We start from the raw sequence: 18288 nt of genomic DNA, 5'->3' as shown, positions 1-18288 counted from the left end.
ACGGATTCGGTCCTGCGCTGCCCGCTATCATATAATGCTACAATTAAAACAATTTATCACATCAAAACAATAGCTGCTAACATGCTGTGTTGAAACCATAAAAGTGATAATAATTTTCAACGACACGCATATGGTTAAGTATTGTAATACTTCCTGGCGTTTTCTGAGCATGTAACAAATGCTTGTCACTTAATAGACCCTGGATTATCTACTTCAAATTCCCTTAATCCCGTAAATCCAAGGGAACGGCTCGGTTACCAACTCCACAGGGATCATCCTATCTACCGCATGTTTAATTTTGACGAGCGGTTAACATACAAGAACGTTCCAGAAAAAATAAATTTTAAATAAATTGTTTTCATATAATTTTACCCTTGAGGACTGAGTTATTGTTTACCAATGTTTTTAAATAAGTTTATGGGAAAAAGTAAAAAAAATGCATATGCCTACTTGAAACCTTAAAGTGACTAATGGTAATTAATTAATTTAATACTTATCGCATTAATAAGATCACTCATAATTATGTTTACAATTAAACGTTATATAAAAATACTGGCACGCATACATGTAGTCCTATTACCTACTCATATAATCCAGTAAAGGCACGACGTAGCCGTGATACTATTGTGCAACGTAGCAGGGCAGACTACTAAGTGCCACAAATCCTCTGGCCGACGCTCCGGCCAGTCCGCAGTCGATAATATCGGTCACCACACGCCTTATAAAATATGTTTACAATATGGCCGCGATTTTAACTTCCGTGATTTTGCTAGCTTACTTAACTCAGCCAAGTGTCGGCGCAAACTCAAGCGCCTTAACTGCATTACCAGAAGTCTTCACAGAAGCGCTTTTTGCCTTGCAAATCCGACAAATAAAGACGTCGTCAGATCCGGAGCCGACGGCCGTCCCCGGAAACAATCTAAACGACATTGGCAGCACCAATCCGGACGAAGATGTACCCGAAGAAAATTCTCAAGCAATCTCAACAATTTACTCTATCAAAGATAAAAAACGTAACGACGATGAACGAGGAAACGTTGAATTACTTCCATTTGATGGCAAAGACGAGAAAAATAACGATGGAAATGGCACAAAAAGTTTAGCTGAGGACGTTATTGAGGAAGCATTGCCTTTAGTTTGGGATTCGTGTTTGGAGACTACTTATAGGGATAACCAAAAAAATGTAGTGAAAGCTTCTAATGACATGGAAGTAGCTAATAGTGATTTTCAGGCAGAACCAGAAGAAAATGTGGAATTCAGTGGATTTTTTAACAAAAGAGACACGGAAGGTACCAACTTTACCGTGTCTATGAAGCCTTGGCTGGCCAAGTTGAACAGTCTAAAGAGTGTTAGAAGTGAAGAAAGACGGCAATTAAAAGAATCGATTTTCATTAAGAAAATTACTGATGAACCTACAAGTACAACTACAACTGAACCGATTGCTTCGACTATGTCAACCGTTAGAATAATTCCAATAACGAGAGAGATCTTCAAAGATTTAGAGGGGTCTCTGAACGCAACACAAAAGCCAGTTGTAACGGAAATTAGTATAAAAGCGAGTTACACCGAAGATTGGTTCGAAGCGAAGGACAGGGGTAAAATAAGATTTAGCGGCCTCCCTCAGAGAGAAACCTATTTGATTCCGGCGCTTAAGCTAGAGGAAGGCTTCCATCCGTTCGCCTTTATGTCGGAGTTTTTCACGGTGATCTACCCTTTTGACTTCCCTGTAGGTGAGTGAACTTTCAGTTTAATTTCGATGTATGTTAATGGCATTAATGCTTAACCTCAATGTATGAAAACGGTTTAAACCTAAAAGTTGAATAAAAACAGGTACCTACTGAACATCGGAGCGATTTAATTGATTTTCTATATAATTTAATTCAATTCTCGGAATTTGTCGCAAAATAATTACAATTATCTCTCCTAAATTATGTTATGTTTTATAAATTATGATTTAAAGTTTCTCTTGGCATAACTTAAGGCATAGTATTCAGTTATTAATCACAATCAGCCACTAACAGCTTTTAACAACATATTATACCTACTTAATACTACTGAAAATGGCTATTAATTTTGCACTGAAATACTAGGTTCGATCCCTAGATATTAGTGGTTTAGTTAGTACTTGAATTTCACTATTTCCGAGAAATGTATTAATATAGCCACAATACCTACTCGTATTACTTACTAAGCCAAAAGCAGTATGTTACCTATTGTTCTATAATATTTAGATGCCATATTTAATAAATTATTTATTTTATTTTAAACCTTTTTGAACATTAAATAGGTGTACAAAAGGCAAACTTAATTATTCTCTACATTATGTGACATACGGTTACGATTTCTATGGAATTATGCGAAACAAGTTGTGTAATAGCTTCATGGAATTTAAATCAGAAGCTAAGTTAGGTACTTACTACTTAAACTCGTACATTTAGGCTGAGTTGCACCATCTTATTTTACCTTTAAAGGGTTAACAAACGTCAAAAATATGTCAAATTTCATACGCACACCATTGATTTTTCGTCGGCCGATAGTTTAGTCGGGCAGTTGATCAGTATGGGCATGTATGGGAGTGCACACACTACGCCGATTCGATTTGGCCGATTCTTCATACAAATTAAAATCGGGCACAACTATCGGCCAACTAAAAATCAACGGTGTGCGCCTACTCTTATAGTTACGGTTAAAGTATGTTGGTGCAACTCAGCCTTTAATATAGATCTTGTACCTATTGGCAAAAAGTCGCCGTGCGTAGTCTATACGGCTACAGGAAATACAGTGGCATCTTATGGAGCTGTAATAGGAGCGATTTTCCAACAAAAAGTATGGTATGACGTACTGACGAAAGGCAGTACAAATTAAGCTGAGTTTATGCCCATGCCTGCACCGCAAAGCAGTAATGAATTCAGAGAATCGGCTTTGAAATCTGCAATGCAATAGCGACCTGCTTTTGATACGGCTGATTTGATTTTTCCTCCGTAATCCAATCATCTGCAATTTAAATTACTTTTGTGCATTTTTCTTGAGTTTATTTCAATACCAGCTTTTGCCCACGGCTTTGCCCTCGTGAAATTAAATTTTTCACAGATCATAAATTATCCCATATTTATTTATATTATTATGTTATTCTGATGTATAAACAACAATACTGTAAAGTTTCATCAAAATCCGTTCAGTAGCTTTTGCGTGAAAGAGTAACAAACATACAACCTTACAAACTTTCACATTTATAATATTAACAGGATTTTATTTGAGTCCAGGATGTAATTTATTATAGAGTAGGTATTCTTATCTTGCATTTATCGTTGAACAAAAAAGTAATCTTTGATTTTAATTGTAAACGTATGCAATGTAAACATAAGAAAGGTATTCTCTTTCAATCAACCTTTGAGTCATATAGAAAATTAGAGTAGGCAGTGCATAAGTATTGACGTTGGAAAAATAGTAGGTCAAACGTAAATACGTACCTACTTCGGACTTATTTTTATTTTATTTATTTTTACTTATAAATTGTAAACTGTATTATTCCTCCATTTATAGGTCTTATCAAGGATATTGTTTGGGGAAAGTTCACTTTTCCCTATTCCTTTATTCAGGTAATAGTGTGATTTCTTGTTAATTAGTTTAGTAGTTGCTAATTTAGATCGCTCTTGCATGATTTTAAGATTAGTATCAATAAATATATATGTAAATGACTTAAGTAAATAAATTATTAAAGATAAATGACGTTATAGGTATGTAACTTGACTCACAGCTGGTCATTCTAGCCTAAAATAAGCTACCCATTACAATTTTCACCATAGTTTTCTAGCACTAAAGAGATTGTTTGCCAAAAACCACATTCAAACCCCAAGATCCACTTGTCTGTCGGATAAACCAACGGGCATTGACGTTTTAAAAGAATCACTTCCTTGTAACTCGATAATGTTCACGCATTAGACCACAGAATTCACCTGTCATCCTTACAGCTAAGCATTTAGAATTCAAAGTCGAATAGCTCGAGAAAACGCAGAAGACATACATAACAAAACGTCTAGGAACGTTAGTGAGCCAGCCATTTAACACTTGCTTGCTTTTCTTCTTAAAAATCACATAACTGAATTTCTACAAAGTACTTATTTCACATTTTCCTAGAATTTGTTTTTCTAAGGTTTGCTTTACCAGTGCATGTCATATTAAAAACAGTTATTATTAACTTTACGTAATTATGTTTTTTTCTTCGATGATACTGGCCACTTCACTATGGTTGCGAGTGCTAAGCAATTTATTACGACTGGCCATTTACACAAATTATGTTGTGTTTTGAAAAAAGAACGCTCCTTCATTTGTTAAATTGGCGCGTTATTTCACAATATTTTTTAAATCTTTGTGTATTTGTAATTAAAGGGAACATTGTTTGTGACAGAGTAAATTGTTAGATTATTTATAAATTAAAACATGTGAATATAACAATCAACATAAACTTCAAAAGCTTTAAGTGTCACAGACACCGGTCTTAACAAAAAATAAATGTGAAACCGATGATTAATTACAAAAAATATTGTAATGTATTTTTACTCGTATACTGAATAAAAAGATATTGTATTGTTTCAGTCAATAAAAGTGGAATCCACATTCCTGGCTTTCATAATAGCATTTGCCTGCATAGCCCTTGTGATACCATCGTATCTTTTCATCCTTGGAATATTGTCACTTTTCTCCCGATCCCGATGCGACGATGAAACTGAAACTGGAGCTTTATTTCCTGATGCTGAAGATTCGGATTGCAACGACAGGGTGCTCGTGGTCATGACGCTGTTCGTAGTGCTGCTTTGTTGGTAAGTGTTAAATGCGATTTCTTCTAAGTGAACTGAACGTTTCGTTGGTTACCTATGCGGGCTATGCGGCCGTTTTGGTTTTTACGCTGTGAAGGAACTAACGCTCGTATTCACAAACGATGCTTGCTTAAGTGAAGTAGAGCTCATTAATTGGTTCATGTGTCACCCTGTGCGTCCACGCGCACTGTAAGACCTCATAGTAATGTTTGTGCATACGGGCGTAAGTTAGTAACTAATTTGTTTGTTAATCCTCTTAGATTATTATTTGGTATTGCGATGTTTGTCTTTGAATGCCAAATCTTCATCGTAACTTATAATTTTTTATGCAAGACAAGGCAGTTTCTTATCATAATCGACTTTTTAAGGTGTGATTCGAACCGTATACATAGGTACTTTTACGAATTCTACTTACTATGACAACAGATAATAATAATACTAGTTATTACTACGAATTTGAATAACCTACAAACATCAAAATTTTAATTACATAGTGAAACTTATTCTTTCCATCCTAAATATACCGGTAAGTTAGATATAACTGGATCTATGCTACCTCACAAAGTATCTAAAATAATCTAAATGTCCTAAATAGATAAATAGATATTATAATAAAACTGTGATCACAATTACTTCATGAGCAACACTCAAACAACCATCATAAACTATGTTCCCAGTAATAAAAGGTTTCCACTGCAGAGACATCGTTGTAATTAATTTTAAAACAACACAACTTGGTATTACGAAGTTTCTCATGTGGCGGAGTTAGGAAAACTCTATTTAAGTGCTGCGACACAACTTCATGTTAGTTCCTCTTGGGCACTTTGACACGGAGCCTTAATTAATTGTGATTTCTTAGTTTTCTCGTTATAAATATTACTTTTAAGCTGTGTATTTACAGCGGTCTTGTAGTATTTATAATTTAGCAGTGATTTAAAAAGATGTGATATAAGAGTTCTTCCGTGCTTTAGAGGAAATTTTCCAAACACATATTGTGATAGATTAAACTGATTTAGTCTGAGGAGGAGAAGAGGAAAAAGTACGTAATACACAGTTATGAACGTAGAAAGGTAGTAAGGTACCTTTCTACATTTATGTCAACTGTGTATGACCATAATTATAAGCCTCTGCATTATTTTAAGAGTCCACATTTCGTCCTAATCTATCATACAATTTGAGACAATTATTTAGCTAATCATAGTTCGAAGAATAATTAATTATGAATAGAATTAAATTATCTTAACTAACAGGACTTCTGGGAACTGAGAGAATTGTTAGAATTAATATCGCAAATAGATTTTCGTTTTTAGGACTCTTAAAGATAAGTTCTTAATACCTAAAGAACTTGAGTATTTAGTCGACACAAACAAGTAAGAGTTCAAACAATTTATATTTTCTCAAGGTTTATATATTGGTTTTCGAGCAAACTGATTCATAGACAAAGCGATGGAATCACAAAAGCATAACAGATTCAAAGATTCATCCTGTTAACTGTAAAAAATAAATTGTTTGCCCAGTGAGATTAGATCGTAAACAAACTCCAATGAAAGTAATTTTGTGAAAATATCTAGAAGGCAAAAGGTACAGCGATGTTTATCGTTCCAAGGGTGAATAATTTTGTAGGTGTACTTATTAAGTAATTTTCTTTTACGCCGAAACTCTTGAAAGTTGATTGGGGTTTATTGGATCATCGTCGGAAGAAATTAACAAATCATGTAAGTACTGACTACATAGTACATCCCTCCCTCATTATATTTTTTTTCATAGAAGTGTGGCTTCAAGGTACTGTAAAAATCATTTTTGTACCTTTCACAAAAATGTTGACCAGTAAAATCGATATCTACTATACAGGGTGTTAGGTAAATGGGTATATGAGCCGACACTAGCCCATGTTAACATGGTCATATAAATGGTATGGTGAAGTCAGATTTGATATCATCATTTTAATTTTATTCATTTTCATACAAAATAAATTTTATAAAATCCGATTTGTATGAAAATTAAAATAATTAAAATGAAGATATCAATTTTCTGACTTCACCATACCATTTATATGACCGTGTTAACATGGGCTAGTGTCGGCTCATATACCCATTTACCTAACAGCCTGTATACATAACAAAACAAGAGAAAATGTAACGCATTATGATTTTCCTAATATGATGTTATGTTAGTGAAACCTCCTTTATTTTATTTACGTACGTAGGTACAGCTTTTTAAATCTGCTTGAAGCCTAATGAGGACTGTAAGCTGAATTTTCACACACGTTCTTAGTAGGTACTTTGGTGAATTGACTCGAAGTGATAAATCTGCGAAATTGGCTATATATTGACTGGGATTAGGTACTCAGTCTGGAAAAACTTTTTTCCTATCCTAAACGATTTTTCTTCGCAGGTGAAATGTGATTTACTTATGATCTTAACCTGATTGAATTTATAGTGTTTATTAAGTGATATAACAATTGAAATGTAGAAAGAGTCATATATTTTTATAATATCTAAGATATGCAGCGCAGGATCGTTCATTGTGGAAAACCTTGGATGAGGCCTTGGTCCAGAAGTGGACGTGATTTGGCTGAAACGGACGAAGATTTACGCTACATTCTGTAAACAATTCGTCTTATTATTTCCAGTGTCCTAATATCAGGCATGGCGGTCAGTAATGAACAAGCACACTCAGCAGCTGTAGAGAGCAGCAACGTGTTACAATGCGCGTGCGCCGACGTGTCATCTTGGCTCGTGGCGGCTGCGCGGGAGTTGCACCACAGCCTTGCACCACCCGTCGATTTATTGCTGCACGCATTTAGGGAAGACTTGAAAAGTAAGCTCTAACACAAAGATAATAAGGTCTAGTCACAATGATAACAAGTCACCAAAAAAAGTCAAATTACTATTCTTAACAAATAATATTACATCCAAAAAAATATAATAAACGCACGTGCGGAAGGTACTCGACCATCCCTTTACCCCATTCACCGAAACTAGCGGTGCAAAGAAAACCCTCAGGCCGCATATCAAAGTGGTTTGATTTTCCACCTATGTTGAACTAACGAGCTCGTCCCCAGTACCCTGGTAAGTGGTATGCCCTCTACTTAGGGCTAGCCAGTGTCCGTATTTTACAAAAAAAGTTGTACCTACTTATTCAACATGCGTAAAAAGGTAAGCGTCTTTGTGTGAACAATTTCAGGAAAATACAATTCTACCAAAACATTTTCATGTAATTTTTAATATCCATAGTTAAAACGAAACTAGGTATAATGCGGATTGTGGAATGTTATCAGATCTTTTGTAGAGACAAGCTTCTAACTCTACAAGCCCTAACTAAACAAACTATACACGTTAGCCAAATTATGTTCTATAACTAAATATGTATGTTCACTAAGATATAGAGAACTAGTTGTAAAGTTAGAGCGCGATTCCATTCCAGATTCCAGGTGCGATGCCCAATTTAAAACTTTAATGGACGATTTCTGCTACAAATTACTTTTCAAAATTACGCTCTGTCAGCCCTACAAAGGCAGAGCATTGTCATAATACTCGTACCTCAAGCCCCAGTATCCGAGCAAACACATTGATGGAACACGGTATTGTGTTATCGAGCACATAAATAATGGTCAAGCTCTTGCTAGACCTTCCAAGAAGTTTCCTTTTTGGTATTATTGCAGACAGTATTTTTGTCACAATGTCAAAAAGAATTTCTAAGAGTTTCGCTCTACTTCAAAAAACGAATTATCCATAATATCCAGATAGATAAGTATTGTAGTAATCCAAATAAGATGACTACGATTTCAGCAAAAGATCAGTAATGGTTGTTGTCATATTTTGATAAAAATAAACCAGAAGAATTTATTATTATTACTTTCTATATAGCACTGAAGTAATGTGAGAACTCTTAGTCTCACAAAGTTTTATTTGATAAAAGTCGTATTATATCTTCAATAGCGTATACTGTTAAGGCCGGGTAGCAGAGAAAATGGCGAAAATGAGGTTTTCATTTTTCATTTTTGAGGTACTAAACAGTAAAATTAAAGGCTAAGATTTTTATTGGGCATAGTTGAGGATATTTTCTAGGGCTATTAACGGATGGAAACACGATTTGATGAAGTTGACTCGATAGAATATATTCCCAAAGTTACCTCTATTCGTTTTCTATTTATGGTTTTATTTTTAAAATAAGCGATTTGAAATTCTGAATCTTTTACTAAACTAAAGTTCAGAAATAACTTGAGGGCTTTTAACGGATGAAATTTTTATATTGCGTCTTATTTAGTTACTATGTTAAAAAATGTGGAAAAAATCGTCGATGACGGCTTGGACAATCTCAATCAGTCGCGCGGTGGCGCTTACGGAGGACGGACGCGTGCCAGTTTTTTGGCCGTGACAGTTCGCGATTTGTCAATATTTTTGACAATGATGACTTTGATGAGTCACAGTATAATAATATCGGCCATTCTCAGATGAGCTAGTTTTTGCGTGTCCGGGCTGTTAAATCGTTAAAAATGACAAATTAGAGACATGCAATTATTTTTATATGTTACTTAACAACCCCATCCAGTTGTGCATTAAATCATAGGCCTCTATTTTAAGTATTTGTGACTTAATTAATTTCATGAACCTCTGTTCTCTAATTACCGTTACGCGTCCGCACACCGACTTAATGTTAAAACTTGGCTGTAATTTTTATGTCGTATAGATTTGGTTTACTCCATTCAACATTTTAAAGAGTACAAAAGATTGTCTTACGCATAGCAAAATATCTATTCAATAGAACCATTCTGTAAATAATTAGAATTAAAAAACTGCTTGTCCGAGCGAAAGTCCTAATTCCCGTGACGTTTTCTGTTTTTGGGCACACAAGCCTAAATAATAATATTTGACACATCATTTACGCGCGCGGCGCGAGCCCTTAGTTAGTTCTAAGACCTGTTAGCAAGTAGACGTCTATTGCGTTGGCGTACCGTCGATGAATTGCGTAAGAGTATAATTACCATAATCTTTGGTTTTCAATTTTTCTATTTACCATGTCCTTATTTTTATACTCGATTTTTGAACGTAGATCCACGTTGTTAATTTAAATAGATTCAGTACTTTGGCCTTCATACGTTGTAGTAAGACAGTATTTGCATACGCTGAAGATTTTGGAGATTTTGAAGAAAAACTATCGTTTTATAATTTCCATGTACTAATTACCGTATATTTATAATCACCGTTGTATGAAATTATTACCTACAAATTGCACTCACGATTGAATAAGTATGATGATAAAATATGAAATATACCAAGACTTTCGCATAACAACTGTACGGACTTTTCTTCCAATCTGACAATCAAAATTTTAAAACACTTTCGTTAGAGTAACCTCGAAATAGATTCGATTTCATGACAAATGTTCAGCTTCAGTTGCTGCATGGTTGTTGGATTTAACCCTTAATTAGTCGCATGGGGTCAAAGCATTTTCGGATTCAAAAATGAAGCACTTGGCGCGGCCCGATTTCCTCCGCGCCCCCGGTAGCTTCATAAAACACGTCTTAGTTTGTATTTTGATAGCGACTAATTCACGGGAGTGGAAGGATGCGTCGCTGCGCTCTTGAGTGGTGACCCCATGCGAGTAATTACGTAACTTTTTTGGAAGAGGTAAGTTTTTTGTTTTATGTATTTATTTTGTGTATCGACACCTTCAGGTTCAATTGTCGTATAAACCATTTTGGCCAAATTGAGTTATATATACCATTTTAATCAGAATTTTTTTCTCTATCGAGCTGTATATTCGATATATTGAAATTCGGTAAAAAAATGTTTATACGCCCCAAAAAACTATAGCCTAAAAGATAAATAAATACCTTATAAACGATGTAAAAACCGAATGCTTGTATTTGGTATTTTTGCTAAGATGTATCAACCATACATTTTTTTAAGCCAGGATGTAAAACTCTCTCGTAATTGAAAATGGTTTTTACGCCCAAAGACATATGGCCAGATATTTGGATCCAACGTCGTAAGTCCACGTATTCAATATGGTAATTATCTGTTTCATATTCATATTCATTTGTTTATTGCATCACATATGTATGTATGGACAGTAAGTAAGTTTTTCTTAATTAAAAAGTTAAATAAAGTTGATTGTTTCTACTTTTAAAGATAATAACTAGATAGGTAGGTATATAAGGTTGCTTTCCAGGTCCAGTACATTCATGAATTGATCTCGACTAAATGTGATGAATTCAAGACTTTTAAACAAAGCAAACAAGCCATAGTGTGCTCATGAAGGCTATTTATACCCTTTTGATATGCTCTGTAATAATTTATTACTTTACAAGTACTATTAGGGATGATGACTAGGTAATGAAATCGAAATTAGAAAATATTACTCATATTTTTTTTCCATAATCGAATAATTACAGTGTTATATTGAGTTGAAATGTCGCGTGACGTCACTTTTGAGTAAAAATTCTACTCTAGCGTGACGTATCGCGCCATTTCAACTCGATGTAGCACTGTTATTATTTAATTATGAAAGAAAATAAAAAATATGAGTCTAATATTTTCTAATTATCTGTCTGACGGACAAATAATTGAAATTTTGTCATCTAGCCTTTACTTTTAGCTGTACTTTAAATTTGGGTTTCTTGTAAAGATATAAATTCCTTAGAGAAATTCTCAAAAAATTACAAATCCTTCTCCTGAGCATACTGGGGCTCTTCTCTTTATGCAAAATTTATCATAACCAAACGAATTCAATATGAGTCAGCAGAGAACCAGGAAAGCTGTCTTCATGTTTTGCTGTAATTGTATTTTTTTGTTCAAAATTTATGGTGATTAGTTTTGTTTAAAATTATTAGTTTTTCCATAATTTTCCTGCAAAATTGTAAAAAAAAAACAATAAACTTGTTATTTTTCGTATGCAAGCAAATTTATTATTTCTACCTCAACCAAATATAGTTTTTACACTGTTAAATATCTTTGTGCAAATTCTCTAAACAACAAAAGCCTGGAAATAGTAAACAATACATTATTTACATGTATAGTTTTAATAATACATTTGAATAAATCACTTTATCAATGGGTATATAAACCAAAAAAATTACATCTAATGGTCTTTAAGCCATCAATTTCAGTCTCGTGTTTACTAAAAAATCAAATACGACGTAAAGAGTTATTTTTAGGTCCAATATAATGGGTCGTATAAACCACCGAGTGCCTTTTTTAAGGACGTAACTCCAAGCTAACTTTAAAACTACTGAAGATACCCATTTTTTAAATATCTAGACTTTTTCATCGCAAGAATTGAAAAATGTTTTCTCTTGGTCATTTTTTTATAACTTCTCAAATAAAAAAGTTACGATTTTTTTATTAAAAAAAAAAACGTTTTTTGGCTCTCCTGAAAAGTAGCGTTTTGGTTTATACGACAATTGAACCTGAAGGTATCGGTATTATGAATAATATTTGTGTTATTGTATATTCAGTGAATAAATGTTTGTTATAAATGTGTTTTTACAGCTCTAAACAATAAAAATATTGATAAATTCAGTTTTACTACTACTTTGTCTTTTTTTTTCAGAGTTAGTAGAGATAGGAAAAAATAGCAAATTGTGCAATGGTTGGAAGATGTTTCTGATGAAGAAGAAGTTGGAGGGTCGAGTTCTGAGCCAGAGTTAGATGAAATAACAAAAAGTGATCATGATAGCGCTAATGAGATCGAACAATCCTCCGCACAATCAAGTGAATCGAAAATGTAAGAAATGTACAAGATTTGTGTGCAATGATCACTCTGAAATATACTGTCAACAGTGTAACAAGAATGATTCGGAGAGTTCCTAAAAAAATACTAGTATTACCTTTGATCTCAGTATACCTAAGTACAAATTGTTAATTATTGACAATTATTTTAATTTAGCTTGTTTTTGTATAATTAGTAAGAAATTCATGTTATTACCCATAGATATTATAGAATAAATAAAGCATTTTTATAATAATATAGTTTCATTTACTTATAAATTTCAGTATGTATTAAAAACTACTCACACAATTTGGGGTCATCTGTGACCCCATGCGAGCAGTTATGTAAGATTCTTTATGCGAGTAATTAAGGGTTAAGAGTATATTTTAACCCCTAAGGTGAACCCACAAAAAGAAGTTACCTGGAGTGAAATCGGGGCTTTCTGATGGCCAGGAGATGTCACCCCTTCATGAAACATGTCTCGTACCAGATATTTATTTTTACTATTAGTATAATTGATATTAACATCTTAAATCATTAATTAATTCTAATATAATACCATTAACATCTATCCATAATACCTTTGCCCTAAGAAGATGAGATTTTCCAACAGTGACACTTACCTGGCGTGATCACATTAAGAACAAAAGAGAACAAATCAACAGACAATGGGACTTTTCAAGGCAAGAGTGTATAGGCACTTTGTACCATCCTAAACAGCATCCTACCTGCTTTGTTATGCATAGAAAAAACTTCGTGATATGCAATGGGTACTGGACAGAAGAAGCTTGGAGAACAAACTAATACAAATGGATCCTAAAACCTATGTAGACATGGCATCGACTTAGCCTCGCAAATGTAGAAATACTTTAACGTTTTCAAAATAAAGTTTTAAAAATCTTGAGCTGTGCACCTTGGTTTACAAAGTCCACTGAAGTGATACCAAACGTCAAAGAGGGTGTGTAAAATCCTGTAAAGCTTACAACCAAAGACTAGACCTTCATGCAATCTATTTGCTGCATCCCTTCTAAATTCTAAGAATTCTGCATTTAATCTCAGGAGAAAGCGAATAGCATCAATCTGAAAACTTATTGTAAAAGAATCGAGGTGACAAATCATGGGATATGCTGAGCTGGAACTGTCATTATTACAAATTCAATTTAATCTGATAATGGGTGATGGCTGATCGCAGATAGATTAAAAAGAGGAAATCACTTAAATCATTAATTAATTTTTCGATATATGCATATCCGAAAATTCAAATTTGTGAGATCTCCTGATCCATTATCTGTACGTTAAATCGTTTGTACCACATTGAAATCAAATAAATGATGATTAAGATTCTGATGAAAAAATGTGACACGTAGCCCCTTCTGGCCGAAACTAAGTGTTCCTGTTATAGCCTCGATTATTGCAGTATACTGAAAATATCTTGATACAATAAATAATAGAAATGAGTGTTTTCCTTTTTTCAAAGGGTTATTAAGTGTACCTACAGCGTTTTTTATGACGCTATATATTTATATACAAAAGACAATGCCGGAAATTGGCGTCTTTTTTTTTTCGCGCGGCCATTGACCAAACCTTGTTTTTTTATTACAAAATAGTATAATAAACCAAACTTACTATGACATGTATACCTCTAAACTCAGTCTGAACTGAGTTACGAGCATTAGAAGTTTGATGATTTTCATACTAAATTTGCTTTTTGCGCGCAAGTTTTGTAAGAAATTGCAACAAAATAGTGACATTGTATGTGTAAACAAACAATATCATCCATTAAAGGCTCCAGACATCAGTATGCAGCAGAATCGGCGCAATAAAAAAATAGCGCAATATTTTGTTGCAATTTCTTACAAAACTTGCGCGCAAAAAGCAAATCTAGTATGAAAATCATCAAACTTCTAATGCTCGTAACTCAGTTCAGACTGAGTTTAGAGGTATACATGCCATAGTAAGTTTGGTTTATTACACTATTTTGTAATCAAAAAACAAAGTTTGGTCGATGGCCGCGCGAAAAAAAAAGACGCCACCTTCCATACAAAATCTGGCATTGCCATTTATCAATACAAGATATTGTTTTCTTGCTATTTTACATATTTTTTCTAATTACCGTTAGATTAAGTATTAGCCTTATCTAATTACCGTGACCATAAAATTTTTGGGTCTCATTTACGCGAAAACCGCTTTGAATAATTTGACGCCTTAACGATTGTTAAATTCGTACTTTTCATGTGTTTCATATTTAAATGCGTTTAAGTCAATTAAGCCAAATTTCAAAAAGGATATGGTAATTAGGCTGAGAACGCCTAATCGTGAGAATGACCGATATCAGTGTTACTGGAGAAAGCTTAAATTTTTGATAATTAAGAATATTATCAATTTTGTCTACCTATTGAAATTTAAATCGTTCGCATCCTTTTAAACGAAGACTCTACTCATGATACATAGTACATTCCTCAAATATGAGACAAAACCAATGAGTTAAAATTACATTTTAATAGTACCTACATACAATCGTCTTACACTCTTTAGAAGAGCACACTGACACAAATAAATAATAAAAAATACTGTCTAAGGTCTGTAGCTAAAGGTCTAAGCTGTAAGATAGAAGAATCTTCTAGCCAAAAAGATGGCAGATGCAGCAGATGTCAACGGATTTAAAACTGGAGTTCATATGACTCCTTGTAGACTTGAGTGTCTAGAGCGTCCCTTCCTCCACCATGCGTAAGAATTTTCAAAAAAATACTGTCTAAGGTCTGTAGCTAAAGGTCTACGCTGCAAGATGGAAGAATCTTCTACCCAAAAAGATGGCAGATGCAGTAGATGTCAACGGATTTAAAACTGGAGTTGATGTGACTCCTTGTAGACTTGAGTGTCTAGAGCGTCCCTTCCTCCACCATGCGTAAGAATTTTCACAAAAATACTGTCTAAGGTCTGTAGCTAAAGGTCTAAGCCGTAAGATAGAAGAATCTTATAGCCAAAAACATGGCAGATGCAGCAGATATCAACGGATTTAAAACTGGAGTTCATGTGTATCCTTGTAGTTTTGAGTCTCTAGAGCAGTGGTTCTTAACCTTTAAGTCATGAGGGACCATTTTACCAAATTTCTGTCTTGTCAGGGACCACCTCATAATCGGTCAAAACCAGTTTGACTGCAAAAATCAGTTAAAAGTGGTTTTGACCAAGGTGTGCAAGTGCACATCGTGGACCACTTGGAATGCCTCCAGGGACCACCAGTGGTCCGCGGACCACCGGTTAAGAACCACTGCTCTAGAGCGTCCCTTCCTCCACCATGCGTAAGAATGTTTCAAAAATACTGTCTAAGGTCTGTAGCTAAAGGTCTAAGCTGCAAGATAAAAGAATCTTCTAGCCAATAACTTTAAAACTATAATTTGAACGAATTTTGCTATTAGTGGACAAATTTCCGCTCACGATGGACTAATTATCTGCTATACTCTCGACTCTCTAAAGCACAACATTTATAAAAATTTTGCTGCGGTAATGCACTCCAGGTAACAGTGTGTGATGCTCATTGCTCATAGTGATTTTCGATACAGAGCCCCGTACATACGTTATACATAAATTATGGAAAGAAAACACCCAGACCAATACAATCAAATATGTATGCAATTTTAGTATGATATTTTTATTTATTAATAAACAAAAAGACTGAACAAAATTGATGCGTGTACTGATTAATGTAATTAACCACATGCAAAGCTTTGTGAATTGCAACAACTATAATTTATTATCCAAGCTCTAAATAATCGCTACTACGAGTAACTGATCATAAAATGTTTTTCCAATCGCTCAAGCTCCCGGGGATCTACCGATAGGTCGGGTGACGTAATCTTAAAATTCTTTTAGCCGGCGCGGAACTTCCGGAAGGTCGGGTGACGCCACGCCTCTTTGAACCGTGTTTACTTTGGCAGTTATATTCTATATTTATTCGATTCTAAAATATATTCCCAAAAATTTTGAAAGTTGTTTTAATTTCTATCACTTGGATATGATTTGTATTAGAAAATGCTGTGAGTGTGACGCTTGAACGGAAGGAAGTCAACCTAACCTAACCAACTGCGTATTTCTAAACTGCGTATTTCTATACTGTGTAGCCGCGAGAGCTCTTTGGCGCGCTGTCTTCGGCGAAGTATTGCGCGCGCAGATTTTGACAGCGCGAAATACCTACTTTAGCAGAAATACCAAGCCTTAAGGCCGGGTAGCAGAGAAAATGGCGAAAATGAGGTTTTCATTTTTCATTTTTGAGGTACTAAACAGTAAAATTAAAGGCTAAGATTTTTATTGGGCATAGTTGAGGATATTTTCTAGGGCTATTAACGGATGGAAACACGATTTGATGAAGTTGACTCGATAGAATAAATTCCCAAAGTTACCTCTATTCGTTTTCTATTTATGGTTTTATTTTTAAAATAAGCGATTTGAGATTCTAAATCTTTTACTAAACTAAAGTTCAGAAATAACTTGAGGGCTTTTAACGGATGAAATTTTTATATTGCGTCTTATTTAGTTACTATGTTAAAAAATGTGGAAAAAATCGTCCATGACGGCTTGGACAATCTCAATCAGTCGCGCGGTGGCGCTTACGGAGGACGGACGCGTGCCAGTTTTTTGGCCGTGACAGTTCGCGATTTGTCAATATTTTTGACAATGATGACTTTGATGAGTCACAGTATAATAATATCAGTGTTACTGGAGAAAGCTTAAATTTTTGATAATTAAGAATTATCAATTTTGTCTACCTATTGAAATTTAAATCGTTCGCATCCTTTTAAACGAAGACTCTACTCATGATACATAGTACATTCCTCAAATATGAGACAAAACCAATGAGTTAAATTACATTTTAATAGTACCTACATACAATCGTCTTACACTCTTTAGAAGAGCACACTGACACAAATAAATAATAAAAAATACTGTCTAAGGTCTGTAATAAAAGTCTAAGCTGCAAGACAGAAGAATCTTTTAGCCAAAAACATGGCAGATGCAGCATATATCAACGGATTTAAGACAGGGAACCGCGTATTCGGCCAATCGTTAAAATAAATTAGATTTCTTGAAATCTCTCTTTTGCGCAAAGCCACATCATTTATATTTACTGTGGTTATAAAGGTGTACCAAGGGTACATGCTACACCTTTTTATTCGATTGTAAGAGTACTGGTTTACTCAAAAATCCGTTTTATCTGATTTTCGAAATCTTTTAATTACACTGGTGTTTATCATTCAAATCAATGACTAATGTTTGAACTAATTTGGACATATCAAGGTCTATCATTGGTATTTTTTTCAAACTTCTGCGTTGAGCCATTTACGAGATCTGGGACATCACAAAACATTACCCCAGCAAAATTCTAAATAACTTGAGAACCGGAACACGAATAAATTTTCCTATTCGTGGACAAATTACTACGCAACAAGAGCTATCTATCCATGTATTTGGTTCCGGAATAGAACGACTTTCAAAAAAAAATTTTGCCAGGGTAATGTTTGAAACGTTACCCCAGCAAAATCTGTTTTTTCCTAATAACTTTAAAACTATAATTTGAACGAATTTTGCTATTAGTGGACAAATTTCTGCTCACGATGGACTAATTATCTGCTATAATCTCGACTCTCTAAAGCACAATATTTATAAAAATTTTGCTGCGGTAATGCACTCCAGGTAACCGTGTGTGATGCTCATTGCTCATAGTGATTTTCGATACAGAGCCCCGTACATACGTTATACA

The 18288-nt window shown here is 34.3% G+C and overlaps 1 protein-coding gene across 1 annotated transcript in view; it reads left to right on the top strand.

Annotated features, from left to right (window-relative positions):
• The first annotated feature begins 624 nt into the window (after positions 1-624).
• The window catches only part of LOC135076106 (prominin-1-A), a 35333-nt gene continuing 17669 nt past the window's right edge, over positions 625-18288 (top strand). Inside the window, exons 1-4 of the mRNA XM_063970563.1 lie at positions 625-1730; positions 3544-3599; positions 4597-4820; positions 7450-7637. Of these exons, the coding sequence (XP_063826633.1) occupies positions 740-1730; positions 3544-3599; positions 4597-4820; positions 7450-7637 (1459 nt within the window). The 5' untranslated portion in view covers positions 625-739. The remainder of the gene's footprint in view (positions 1731-3543; positions 3600-4596; positions 4821-7449; positions 7638-18288) is intronic.

This window comes from Ostrinia nubilalis, chromosome 11, assembly GCF_963855985.1.
Source record: "Ostrinia nubilalis chromosome 11, ilOstNubi1.1, whole genome shotgun sequence".
Classification (NCBI taxonomy): domain Eukaryota; kingdom Metazoa; phylum Arthropoda; class Insecta; order Lepidoptera; family Crambidae; genus Ostrinia; species Ostrinia nubilalis.
This window is presented reverse-complemented; position numbering and strand designations above follow the sequence as displayed.